At 40.7% G+C, this 13,543-nt stretch overlaps 1 protein-coding gene across 10 annotated transcripts in view; it reads left to right on the top strand.

Moving 5' to 3' along the window:
* Positions 1–13,543, top strand: part of DIP2A (disco interacting protein 2 homolog A) — a 118,471-nt gene that overhangs the window by 23,453 nt on the left and 81,475 nt on the right. For 8 of the 10 annotated variants that reach the window (XM_058732342.1, XM_058732338.1, XM_058732332.1 and 5 more), the window contains one exon: positions 11,851–11,922. In XM_058732342.1, the coding sequence (XP_058588325.1) occupies positions 11,851–11,922 (72 nt within the window). Of the gene's footprint in view, positions 1–10; positions 90–11,850; positions 11,923–13,543 lie in introns of all 10 variants that reach the window. The other 2 variants (XM_058732340.1, XM_058732341.1) reach the window with 2 other exon arrangements.

Below are 13,543 nucleotides of genomic sequence, written 5' to 3' on the forward strand. Positions count from 1 at the left end.
TCATGTACAGCTCTGTGAATCTTCACACCCTACAGATTCATGTCAACCACCATGATAATCAGGATACAGAACAGCTCCATCACCCCCAGGTATGCCTCATGCTGTCCCTATTCAGTCACCCCTTCCCACCCTTAATGCCTAGTAACCACTAATCTGCTCTTCATCCCTGTGGGTTTTGTCTGTTGAAGAATGTCATACAGTGTGTAACCTTTTGAGACTGGCTTATTTCACTTAGCATAATATTTTTGAGATTCATCTACATTTTTGTATATGTCAACAGCCTGTTCCTTTTTATTACAGAGTAATATTACTTGCTATGGTTATACCATGGTCTTTTTATCCGTTCATTTGACAATTGGGCTGTTTCCAGTTTTGGGTGATTATGAATAAAGTTGCTGTAAACGTGTATACAGGTTTTTGCATGAACATAAGTGTTTTTATTTCTCGAGGGTAGATAGCTAAGAGTAGAATTGCTGGGTCCTATGTTGAGTATGTTTAACTTTATAAAAAACTTCCAAACTGTTCTCCAGAGTGGCTGTACCATTTACATGCCTACCAGCCATATATAATAGTTCTATTGTTCCACATCCTTTTCAGCACTTGATTCCATTAGTATTTTTTATTTTAGCCATTCTAATAGGTGTAGCGTGGTATCTCATCATGGTTTTAGTTTGAATTTCCCTAATAGAAGGAAAACGATAAGAGCAGAAATCAATGAAATTGAAAACAGAAAAACAATAGAGAAAAATCAATGAAACCAAAAAACCAGTTCTTTAAAAAGATGATAAAATTGGGGCGCCTGGGTGGCTCAGTCGGTTAAGCGTCCGACTTCAGCTCAGGTCATGATCTCGCGGTCCGCGAGTTCGAGCCCCGCGTTGGGCTCTGGGCTGATGGCTCAGAGCCTGGAGCCTGCTTCTGATTCTGTGTCTCCCTCTCTCTCTGCCCCTCCCCCGTTCATGCTGTGTCTCTCTCTGTCTCAAAATAAATAAATGTTAAAAAAAAAAAAATTAAAAAAAAAAAGATGATAAAATTGATAAACCTCCAAGAATAGACAGGACACAAATTACCTGTATCAAGAATGAAAGGGGAGGATATTACCATAGATCCCACAGACATTAAAAGGATAATAAAGGAATCCTATTAACAGCCCTACACACATTCAACAACTTAGATGAAGTGTACAATTTCCTGAAAATCACAGACTACTGACCAAAACTTATCCAAAAGGAGACAAATAACCTGAATAGTCCTATAACAAATTGAATTCATAAGTTAAAAACCCTCTGGTTTCTTCATATGTAAGAAGCTTGAAAGTTGCCATTCAATCCTGACAAGTAAAAAGCTGAACAGATTGAAAAATCTGCAGCTTTTCTTGGATCTGTAAGAAAGGGGAAGATACAGGCGAACCACAGCTTCCAAGATTGGAGAGACAGGTGAATACAGGTCGTCAGCTCCCCAGAGCAGAGCCTTAGTGATCAGAAGCCATCATGGGAACTAGTGCTGGAAGCCTGGTGTGGACAACTCTGAGAGTTAAAATCTCCAGGGAGACTCATTCATAAGAGAGTCCACACAACATTGCAAAATTTACCTCCAGGAGCTTGACCAGTTTCCCACAGTAAATACGGGAGAAAAATCCCTTCAGGCTTTTGGCAGGGGAAGGGAGTGGGGAGCGTTGGGGAGCCGGGGGTGGGGGTGGGGGTGGGGAAGGGTCGGTTTGAAATACTCTTAAGCACTTTGTTCACAACAAAGTCTGCCTTCAGGGGGAAACCAGTTAACCAAAGCCTAACCTGCTGAGGTATTATCAGAACCTTTAAAGCAAGGAAAGTTATTAGGGAAAGTGGGATTACATAATGACAAAGGGGTCATTAATGGTTTTCTCCATTAAAAACATGACAGTTTTTCATGTGTATATACCTCACAATGGACATCGAACTCTGTGAGGCAAAAAATGAATAGAATTGCAAAGAAAAATAGATGAATCCACTATCATAGCTGGAGACTTCAACACCCCTCTGTCAGAAAAGGACAGATCCAGCAAACAAAATCAGTAAAGACACACTTGAATTCAAACAATATCATCTATCTGCTGGATAATGGATATCTGTAGACTGTTTCATCCAACAACAGCAGAATACAGTTTCTTTTCAAGCCCACATGAAGCATTCACCAAGGTAGACCACATTCTGGGCCATAAAACACATCTTCACAGATTTAAAAGAATAGAAATCATAGTGTTGCTCTCAAACCACAACAGAATTAAATTAGAAATCAATAACAAAGAGAACTCAAATTATGTGCACCTGGGTGACTCAGTCCGTTAAGCGTCTGACTCTCGGTTTCAGCTCAGTTCATGATCTCACGGTTTTGTGAGTTCAAGCCCCACCTTGGGCTCTGTGCTGGCAGCGCAGAGCCTGCTTGGGATTCTTTCTCTCCCTCTCTCTCTGCCCCTTCCCTCACACTGTCTCTGTCTCTCTCAAAATAAATAAATACACTTTTTTAAAAAAGTGTAGAGATTAAACAACATACTTCTAAATAGCACAGGTCAAAAGAGAAATTCAAGAGAAATTCTAAAATATTTTGAACTAAATGAAAATAAAAATACAACTTATCAAAATTTGTGGGATGCAGCAAAAGCAGTGTTTAAAGGGAAACATATACATTGAACACACACACACACACACACACAAATATATTATTTTTTAAAGTTTATTTATTTGGTGGGGGGGAAGGAGCAGAGAGACAGAGAGAATCCCAAACAGGCTCTATACTGTCAGCACAGAGCCCAACATGGTGGGGGCGGGCTCCAATCCATGAACTGTGAGATCATGACCTGAGCCTAGATCAAGAGTCAGATGCTTCACTGACTGAGCCACCCAGGGGTCCCTGTATATATCATTTATATGTGGAATCTAACAAAACAAAACAAACCAGAGTTCATAGATAACAGAGAACAGACTGGTGGTATTTGGACGCTGCTAAGAAAACAGATCTTAAAAGTTTTCCTCACAAGAAAAAAATGATAAATCTGTCGTGATGACTGACTAGAGTTGTGTTCATTTCACAATATATACAAATATCAAATCATGTTGTACACCTGAAGCTTTAATATGATGTTATGTGTCAATTATATCTCAGTTTAAAAAATCAATAACCCAAGTTTCCTTCTTAGGAAACTATAAAAGGAAGAGCAAATTAAAGCAAAACTAAATAGAATAAAAGAGATAATTAGAGCAGAAATAAATGAACCAAACCCCAGAAGTCAATGGAAAAGCTGGTTCTTTGTAAATCAGTGAAATTAATAGGTCTTTAGCTAGACTAATTACAAAAGAGAGGACACATGGGGTGCTTCGGTGGCTCAGTTGGTTAAGCATCCAACTGTTGGTTTCAGCTCAGGTCATGATCTCATGGTTTTGTGGGTTTGAGTCCTGCATTGAGCTCTGTGCTGGTGGTGTGGAGCCTGCTTGGGATTCTCTGTCTCCATCTCTCTCTACCCCTCCCCTGCTCGTACTGTCTCTGTCTCTCAAAATAAATAAACTTCAAAAAAATTTTTAAAAAGGACACAAATTACTAATGTCAGAAATGAAAGGAAAATCATACTGATCCTTTGAATATTAAAAGGATAATAAAGTGGGGCACCTCGGTGGCTCAGTTGGTTGAGCGTCCAACTTCGGCTCGGGTCATGATCTCACAGTTCCTGAGTTCTAGCCCTACATCGGGCTCTGTGCTGACAGCTTGGAGCCTGGAGCCTGCTTTGGATTCTGTGTCTCCCTCTCTCTCTGCCCCTCCCCTTCTCATGCTCTGTCTCTCTCACCCCCTCTTAAAAATAAATAAGCATTAAAAACATTAAAAAAAGATAATAAAGGAATACTATGAACAACTCTGTTCCCCTGAATTTGATAACCTAGATGAGAAGGACCAACTCCTTGAAAGATACAGTTTGCCAAACTCACACAAGAAGAAATAGACGGTCTGAATAGGCCTATATCTAATAAAGAAATTGAATCAGGGTTGCCTGAGTGGCTCAGTTGGTTAAGTGTCCAACCTCGGCTCAGGTCACGATCTTGGGTTTGAGCCCCGTGTCAGGCTCTGTGCTGACAGCTCAGAGCCTGGAGCCTTCACGTTGCATGCCTCCCTCTCTCTCTCTCTGCCTCTCCCCTGCTCGTGCTCTCTCTCTCTCTCTCAAAAATAAACATTAAAGAAAACTATTTAAAAAATAAATTGAATCAGTAATTAATCACCTTTCTGGATTCTACTCCTGAAATAATTATTGCACTATATGCTAACTAACTTGGATGTAAATTAAAAAATAATAATAATAAAAAAATTATCGCCTTTCAAGATAGAAAGCACTGGGCCCAGATGGGTTCATTGGGGAATTCTACCAAACACTTAAGGAAGAGATCAGAGCCATTCTTTGAAGTCTGTTTCATAGAATGGAAGCAGAGGGAATACTTAATTCTATGAGGCCTACATTACCCTAATACCAAAACCAGACAAAGACATTACAAGATAAAACTACAGACCAATATCTTTCATGAACATAGATGCAAAAGTCCTCAAAATATTAGCAAATTGAATCCAACAATGTATAAAAAGAATTATATACTATGACCAAGCAGGATTTATACCAAGTCTGCAAGGCTGGTTCAACATTTGAAAATCAATTAATGGAGTTCATCACAGCAACAGGCTAAAGAAAGAAAATCACATGGTGATATTTGGAAGTTTCTAAGAGAGAAGATCTTAAAAGTTCTCCTCACAAGAAAAAAATCGTAACTCTGTGGTGATGGCTGACTAGAGTTTATTGTGTTCATTTCACAATATGTACAAAGATGCAGCAAAAGCAATTGGCAAAACCCAGCACTTACTCAAGATAAAAACTGAGTAAACTGGGGATAGAGGGGGACTTCCTCAACTTGATAAAGCACGATATCTATAAAAAAAAAAAAAACCACAGCTGGGTGCCCGGGTGGCTCAGTCGCTTAAGTGTCCAACTCTTGATTTCGGTTCAAGTCATGATCTCATGGTTCATGGTGAATTGGAGCCCTGTGTCAGGCTCTGCACTGACAGTACAGAGCCTGCTTGGGATTCTCTCTTTCCTTCTCTCTACCCTTCCCCTGCTCATGTTCTCTCTCTCTCTCTCAAATAAATAAACTTTAAAAACTTAAAACACACACACACACACACACACACACACACACACACACACAGAGCTAACATCATACTTAATGGGGAGGAGCTTGAAGCTTTCCCTGTAAGAACAGACCTAAGGCAAGGATGACTTCCCTCACCATTCCCTTTTTGACATTGTAGTGTAAGTTCTAGCTAATGCGATGAGAAAAGGAAATAAAAGGTATACAGTTTGGGAAGGAAAAAATAAAATGGTCTTTGTTCATAGATAACATGGTTGTCTATGTATAACATGGAGGGGTTCCTGGTTGGCTCAGTCAGTGGAGCATGCAACTCCTGACTTCAGGGCTGTGAGTTCCAGCCCCACCTTCTGGGTGTAGAGATTATTTAATATCTTAAAAAAAAAATTTTAAGGGGGAAATTAAAAAAAAAATCCAAAAGGATTAACAAGCCTCCCACCCCCCGCCCCCCACCAAAAAAACCCCTGGAACTAATAGACAGTTGTAGCCAGGTTCATGATACAAGGTCAGTATGTGGAAAGTCCATGACTTTCCTATATACCATCACGGAACAAGTGGAATTTAAAAATAAGGGGTGTCTGGGTGACTCATTCAGTTGGTTAAGCATCCATCTTCAGCTCAGGTCATGATCTGAGGGTTTGTGGGTTTGAGCCCTGTGTTGGGCTCTGTGCTGACAGCTCGGATGGAGCCTGGAGCCTGCTTCAGATTCTATGTCTCCCTCTCTCTCTGCCCTTCCCCACCCTCTCAAAAATAAATAAACATGAAAAAAACAAGGCAAAACCCCCCCCCCCAATACTATTTACATGAGCACCCCCCAAATCAAATACTTAAGTATAAAACAAAATATGTATAAAATCTATGTGAAGAAAACTACAAAACACTGATAAAGAAGAACTAAATAAGTGGAGAGATATTCTGTGTTCATGGACAGGAAGACAATATTGTTAAGATGTCAGTTCTTCCCAAGTTGATCAATAGATTGAATGTAATCTCCAAATATCAGTTTATGGGGCATCTGGTTGGCTCAGTCCGTTTAGCATCTGACTTCAACTCAGGTCATGATCTCACAGTTCATGAGTTCAAGCCCCACATCAAGATCTCTGCTGTCAACACAGAACCCACTTCAGATCCTCTCCCTTTCTCTTTGCCCTTCCCCTGCGTGCTCTCTCTCTCTCTCTCTCTCTGTCTGTCTCAAAAAAAAAAAAAAAAAAATTAAAAAGAATACCAGCAAGTTTGTCTCTTCTTACAAACTTTAGAACCAGTTTGTCAATAGCCACAAAAGACCCAGAATAGCCAACACATGGAGGAGATGAACAAAGTTGGAAGACTGACACTATCTGACTTCGGGACTCACTGTAAAGCTACAGTGATCAAGACAGTGTGGTGTTGACAACAGATTAGACAAATTCTGTTCTCAATGGAGAACAGAGAAGCCAGAAATAGGCCCATATAAATATAGGCAATTAATCTTTGACAGAAGAGCAAAGTCCGTACAGTGGAGCAAAGATGGTCTTTCCAACAAATGGTGCTAGAACAACTGGACATCCATAAGCAAAGAAAATGAACCTTGCACCCCTCACAAAAGTTAACTGAAAATGGATTTCATGCCTAAATGTAAAAATGCAGAACTGTAAAACTAGTTGATAGAAGATAGGAGAAACACTAGGTGAACTTGGGTATGGTGATGACTTTTTGGATATGACACCGAAGACACAATCCATGAAATAAATAATTGAAAAGATACACTCTGTTAAAATTAAAAACTGCTCTGCAAAAGCCGGGGTTAAGAAGGGAAGACAGGCCATTGTTTACAAAAAACACATCTGATAAAGGACTGTTACCCAAAATATACAAAGAATTCTTCAAACTCAACAGTAAGGAAACAATCTGATTGAAAAATGGTCCAAAGACCTTAACAGACCCCTCACCAGGGACGACATAGAGATGGGAAATAAGCATATGAAAAGATGCTCCACATTCATATGTCATCTGGGAAGTGCCAATGCAAACAATAATGAGATACCACTACCTACCTATGAGAATGGCCACAATTTAGAATACTGACAACACTAATCGCAAGGATGTGGAGCAACACAACACAGGCTCTGTGGAGCAACAGGAACGCTCATTCACTGCTGGTGGGAAAACAGAGCGATGCAACCACCTTGGAAGACAGTTTGGTGGTTTCTTACAAGACTAAACATGCTCTTACCATACGACCCAGTAATCACATTCTTTGATATTTACCCAAAGGAAATGAAAACATGTCCATACAAAAACCTGCACACAGTTGTTTGCAGAAGGTTTATTCATAATTTCCAAAATTTGGAAGCAACCAGGATGCCCTTCAGTAGGTAAACAGGTAAATAAACTGTTCATCCACCCAATGGAATATTATTCAACAAAAGAAATGAGCTGTCAAGCCAAGAAAAGACATGGAAGAAACTTAAATGCATATTACTAAATGAAGTCAATATGTAAGGTTACTGTATGATTAAAACTATATGACATTCCAGAAAACTGTGGAGACAGTAGAAGGATCAGTGGTTGCCTGGGGCTGAGGGGTGGGGGAAGGGATGAACAGCAGAACACAGAGGATTTTTAGAGCAGTGAAAATACTCTAGGACATCATAATGATGGATATATATTATTATGCATTTGTCCAAACCCACAGAACGTACACCAAGAGTGAACCATAACTAAACTGTGGACTTTGGGTGATTATTACATATCCATATAGTTCATCAGTTGAAACCATGTACTACCCGGATGGAAGATGTTCAGAATGTGGGGAGGGGTGCTGTGCATGTGTCAGGGCAGGGGGTCTAGGATAGGATACTCTAGATAGGAACTCTATCTTGCCCCCAATTTTGCTGTGAACTTGAAACTGCTTTAAGAAATATATAAAGCTTTAATTAAGCAAAATAAAAGAAGGGGCGGGGGGAAACAACCTTCTGGAAGTAAATCTGCATGCCCAGATGGTTTCACTGAGAAATTTTGTCACTTGAAAAAGAAATAAGACCAATTTTATATAGTCTCTCCCATGTATTTTTAACTTTTTATTTTGAGATAATTTTAGTCTCACAAGTTATGGAAATAGTACATAGAATTCATTCAGTTTCCTGCAATAACATCTTATATAACCATAGTACATTATCAAACTATTTTCCATATATTCTTAATTATAACTATTGTGCTAAAAAATGTAAAGAGTTCAAAAGTATATGAAGTAAAAAACAAAATATTCCTCACACCCACCCCAAGCTAAATAAATGAATCACTATTAATAATTGGGCATCCCTCCAGATATTTCCTGGAGGAAAATGTACACACCTGGACACATGCATAGTTTTAATTATGCATAGTTTTAATTCCCAGAATTAGATCATTCTTTATGTATATAGTTTTTCAACTTGCTGCTTTTACTTAATAGGATATCATGAATCTATGTTAAGTGATACCCATCCCTTACCTTCCAAATACCAAGGCATTTTTTTAGGACCAACAGTATTCTGCAGTGATGATTTATGGCAGTATATTTAATTCTTTCTTCTTTCTTTCTTTCTTTCTTTCTTTCTTTCTTTCTTTCTTTCTTTCCTTCCTTCCTTCCTTCCTTCCTTCCTCCCTCCCTCCCTCCCTCCCTCCCTCCCTCCCTCCCTTCCTTCCTTCCTTCCTTCCTTCCTTCCTTCTTTCCTTTTGATGAAAGATTAAGTTGTCTCCCATTATTTGCTGTTATATGTAATGTGCATTGCCTATCCTTGTTGCTGTGACCTTAAGGAATTGTTGAATGATTTTGAGAATAGGCTTTTAGAGAGTGTGGTTGGAGAAGTGTCTGGGTGGCTCAATAGGTTAAGCATCCAACTCTTGATTTCGGCTCGGGTCCTGATCTCACAGTTTGTGGGTTCAAGCCCCACATCGGGCTCTGTGCTGACAGTGTGGAGCCTACTTGGGATTCTCTGTCTCCCTCTCTCCCTGCTCGGTCTCTCTCTCTCTCTCTTTCTCTCAAAATAAATAAATAAACATTAAAAAAAAAAACAAACTGTGGTTGGGACTTGAAGGTATCATTTGAGATTTTGCATTTGTAATCTTAAGTGACTTTGGTTTGCAGCAATGGAGGTCAACCTGAGCTCTGGCTCAGTATCATACCCCTTCCTGGAGGGCTGGTAAGAACAGCTACCAGCCCACAGACCACAAGAGAAGGATGGGTCCTGGCATTTTCCCCAAGTCCCCCAGGTGCTGGGGTGCTCACCCAGGGGCGAGCATTAGTCTGACTGAGATTGCCTTCAGCTGTCGGATCAGTGTTACCCCAGTTTCGTGCAGCTAGGTGGGGGGTTTGGCTCTGCTGTTTGTCTCTTTAGTGTTTACTGAACTTGGGTTCCGAAAACTTCTATTTGAGTCTCTTTTTTATTAGCTTATTAGTTTTGTATCTGCATTCTGTTTTGGAATTCTACCTTGCTCTTTGTGTGGGTAGAAGTGTTGCATTCAGTGGCGTGTTGGGTTAGTGTCTAAGTTGGATGGGTGAAGTATGGTAACTGGTTACACATGAAAATATGTAGCTGGTTGTGTTCAACTGGTTCACTAAAAAACATGAGACTGCTTTTGTAATATCACAGGAATGAAGCAGGGAGTTAACGTTTAGTTTCTGAATGCTCTTTGACACCTTTACCGTGTAAATGTTCCTTTGAAATGGGGACCTAAGAAGGAGCCCTTTCTAGGAAATGAATACTTAATTTTTAAATATCCTGGAAAATCAAATGCTCTGCTTTTAAATAGGGATTTATCAGTTTTAGTTTAGTGTAACAATATTTAGTTTTCATTTAAGTTTGTCTTAATTACATATTTTCATATATTTCAGAGGAAACATTTTTTAGTAGATACTTCTATAAAAAATACATGCACTTTAAAGTTGTTCATAAATTAAAAATTAATAAGCTGAATTGTACAATCATATCCTGGCCCACATTGGGGTCTGTGAGTGTCCAGTGAGTGGGTAGGACAAGGACAATGCACCCCCATGGGCCATGGCAATTTGCAGGGGATTAGGCATGCTCACTGCATCGTGGATTGACTCATGTTAAAAATGGAGTGCTTAGCAGGGGAAAAAATAGGCAGAGTGAGATTTGCAATATAATGCCATTTAGGGAAAGTAAAAATACAAGGGCACAAACTAGTATACATTCTGCAGAACAAATTCAAATTAAGGCTAGTTTTCTGTAGGGGTGGCGGGGGGAATAAGGTGGGGACAGAGGGATAAGTAAAGCGCAGAAGAGATAAACAAGACGGGCTCTCCAGGAGGACTGGACTGAATGAGCTGTGGTTAAAGCAGTGCCCGACCTGCTGGGAACTTGAGGTAACCTGGCCTGGTGCTTCCCTGACCCCAGAATCGTCTTCTGTAGGATGGTGTATTAATGCCGAGACTCTCAGTGAGTCTTAACTTAGATGTGACACATTCAGTGTTGTTGGGTGTTTTGACACAACAAATTCTGCGGTCAAGAGTTCAGTCGGTCAAGCGTCCGGGCTCTCTGCTGTCAATGCAGAGCCTGCTTCGGATCCTTTCTCCTTCTCTCTGCCCCTCCCTGACTCTCTCTCTGAAGAGTTCACATACAGAAAATACTTGGTAAAGCATCCCTCAGTGATAGCCGCTCATGTCTCCTGATTTCCACAGCCTGCCCCCATGCTTGTCTGATCGGGACAGGGGCTGGGAGAGTGAGGAGCGGTTACAAAACATTAAAACTTTCCATTGAAGAAAGTCTGTCCAAACAAGCTACCAGTGGAAATTGTAATGTACGTTTCTGGTCTAAATAAAATCTCTAAAGTGTGACACATTCACTTTGGGCATGCCAAGTTCTCTCTAGGAAACCGAACGTGCACATAGATCGAGAAGGGTTTCCATGAAGACACACTTCCTGTCTTGTTCCTGGTGGTTTAATTCATTTTTAGGTTGTTCTTCTTTTGGTGATTTGTCAGAACAGCCACGCCTGTGCCTGAGTCGTTGCTCAGAGGTGTGCTTTGGCCTGAGACCAGCTCTTCCACAGCACGAACCTACACAGGAGCCGCTTCGGGATCTTGGTAAAATGCGGGCTCATGTTCGATAGTGTGGCCCAGGAGGCTACTTTTCTTTCTTTCTTTTTTTAAACTGTAAAAATTTTTATTTTTAAATTTTTTATTAAATTTTTTTAAAGTCTGCATTTCTGACAGGCTCTTAGGGAATACCAAATGCAGTTTTTAAACATTAAAGTATTATTGACCTACAATAAAAGTCTCTCTTCCGGTGTGCAGTTCTAGCAGGTTTTGACCAGCATGTGCTGTCATGGGCCGCCATCACCATCGCAACAGAGCAGTGTCATGAACCCCCAGATTCCCTCGTTCCCCATTGTACTCAGCCGTTTTCTCATGCCCATGTCCTGGCAGCCACTGTCTTCTCTGTCCCTATAGTTTTATCTTTTCCAGACTGTCATACAAATGGAATAATTCAGCATATAGCCCTTTGAGCCTGGCTTCTTTCCAATGTTCATGTGAACTCTATCGAGATTGTTGTATATGTCAATGGTTTGTTCCTTTTTGCTGCTAGTATTCCATTGTATGGACGCATCATACAATGCATTAGTGTTTCAGGGTTCTCCATTATGAATTAATTTTTAATCCAAAAATTTTGGAACTCTGGAGGAGATGTAATTGTCTTTTTCCACTGTCGTTTTAGGTGACATCACTCAAAAAGGGTATGAAAAGAAACGCGCAAAACTGCTTGCACGCTATATCCCGCTTATTCAAGGTAAAGTCAACACACTCAACTGTTTTCTAACCGTCATTTTTCTCACCAAACTTGACTTAAAAATTGATTTTAGAGTTTAACATTGGTATATTTCCTATTTATTAACTTTATGTGATAATGGCAATGTTCTGTAACCATTAGCCATGTATGGCTGTTGAGCACTTGAAATATGGCTAGTGTAACCGAGAGACTGAATTTTTAATTTAATTGTAATTAATTAAGCTTAAATAGCAAGAAAGACCCCCAACTTGATTAAAAAAAAGCCCATTGGGGCGCCTGGGTGGCGCAGTCGGTTAAGCATCCGACTTCAGCCAGGTCACGATCTTGCGGTCCGTGAGCTCGAGCCCCGCGTCAGGCTCTGGGCTGATGGCTCGGAGCCTGGAGCCTGTTTCCGATTCTGTGTCTCCCTCTCTCTCTGACCCTCCCCCATTCATGCTCCGTCTCTCTCTGTCCCAAAAATAAATAAAAAACGTTGAAAAAATAAATAAATAAATAAATAAATAAATAAATAAATAAATAAAAAAGCCCATTAGAAAAATGGGGCTGAAGACTTGAATCACTATGTTGTAAGCAGAAACCCTACTATGGGGCGCCTGGGTGGCGCAGTCGGTTAAGCGTCCGACTTCAGCCAGGTCACGATCTCGCGGTCCGTGAGTTCGAGCCCCGCGTCAGGCTCTGGGCTGATGGCTCGGAGCCTGGAGCCTGTTTCCGATTCTGTGTCTCCCTCTCTCTCTGTCCCTCCCCCGTTCATGCTCTGTCTCTCTCTGTCCCAAAAATAAATAAATAAACGTTGGAAAAAAAAAAATTAAAAAAAAGAAACCCTACTAGCCAACAAGCAGACAAAAAAATGTTTAACCTCAGCAGTAATCAGAGAAATGTGGATTAGAGCCATAACCTACCTTGGGTTGTTGGAGGGGATTTAAGCAGTGGGGTGTGGACAGCTGGTATAGCTGACGAGGGGCAGAGGTGACCAGCAGCTGTCCTTTGGGTGCACACGTGCTTTGGACAGACATTTGCACCTTGTCCTCTCTCTGTGCACAAGAATGTTTCTTACATCCCTGAAGTGCCAAGAACTCACATGTCCGTTGGCAGAGTCCACCCAGTGGAAAGCTTGAAGACTGACACGCGGCAGCAAGGATGAATCTCATAAACACGATGGGGAGTGAAGGAAACAATCACGAAGGGATACAGGCAGTATAACTTGAAAAAACACGCCAGACCGCGCTGTTGAGGAACTCTTGTGTAGTTGGTAAAGACAAGGGAGTGGTTTGCACCGAAGTCAGCCCCCCATGTCATCGTGGTGTGAGGTGGTTGTGCAGGGGCTCCGAAGGCGCTCGAGTGTTTATTTCCTTCCCAGGGCAGTTTTCACGTTGGTTTTCTCCTGTGTGATAATTTGTAAACTGAACACATCCTTTATACTGTCTATGTCAGCATGATATATTTTAAAATAAATCAACAATAAAAAGAGGACGAGGAGGCTCATTATGTACTGACTTGCATTAATCCAAAACAAAAGAAAAGCAAACTCTGAGTAAAACTGGAATTGAAGGGAACCGTTAAAAGTGTCTTTAAGCCCATGTGACAAACGTCACCAGCAACTGTCAGACTAGGTGACACAACT

The sequence above is a fragment of the Neofelis nebulosa genome, chromosome 5 (genome assembly GCF_028018385.1).
Source record: "Neofelis nebulosa isolate mNeoNeb1 chromosome 5, mNeoNeb1.pri, whole genome shotgun sequence".
NCBI classification, from domain to species: Eukaryota; Metazoa; Chordata; class Mammalia; order Carnivora; family Felidae; genus Neofelis; species Neofelis nebulosa.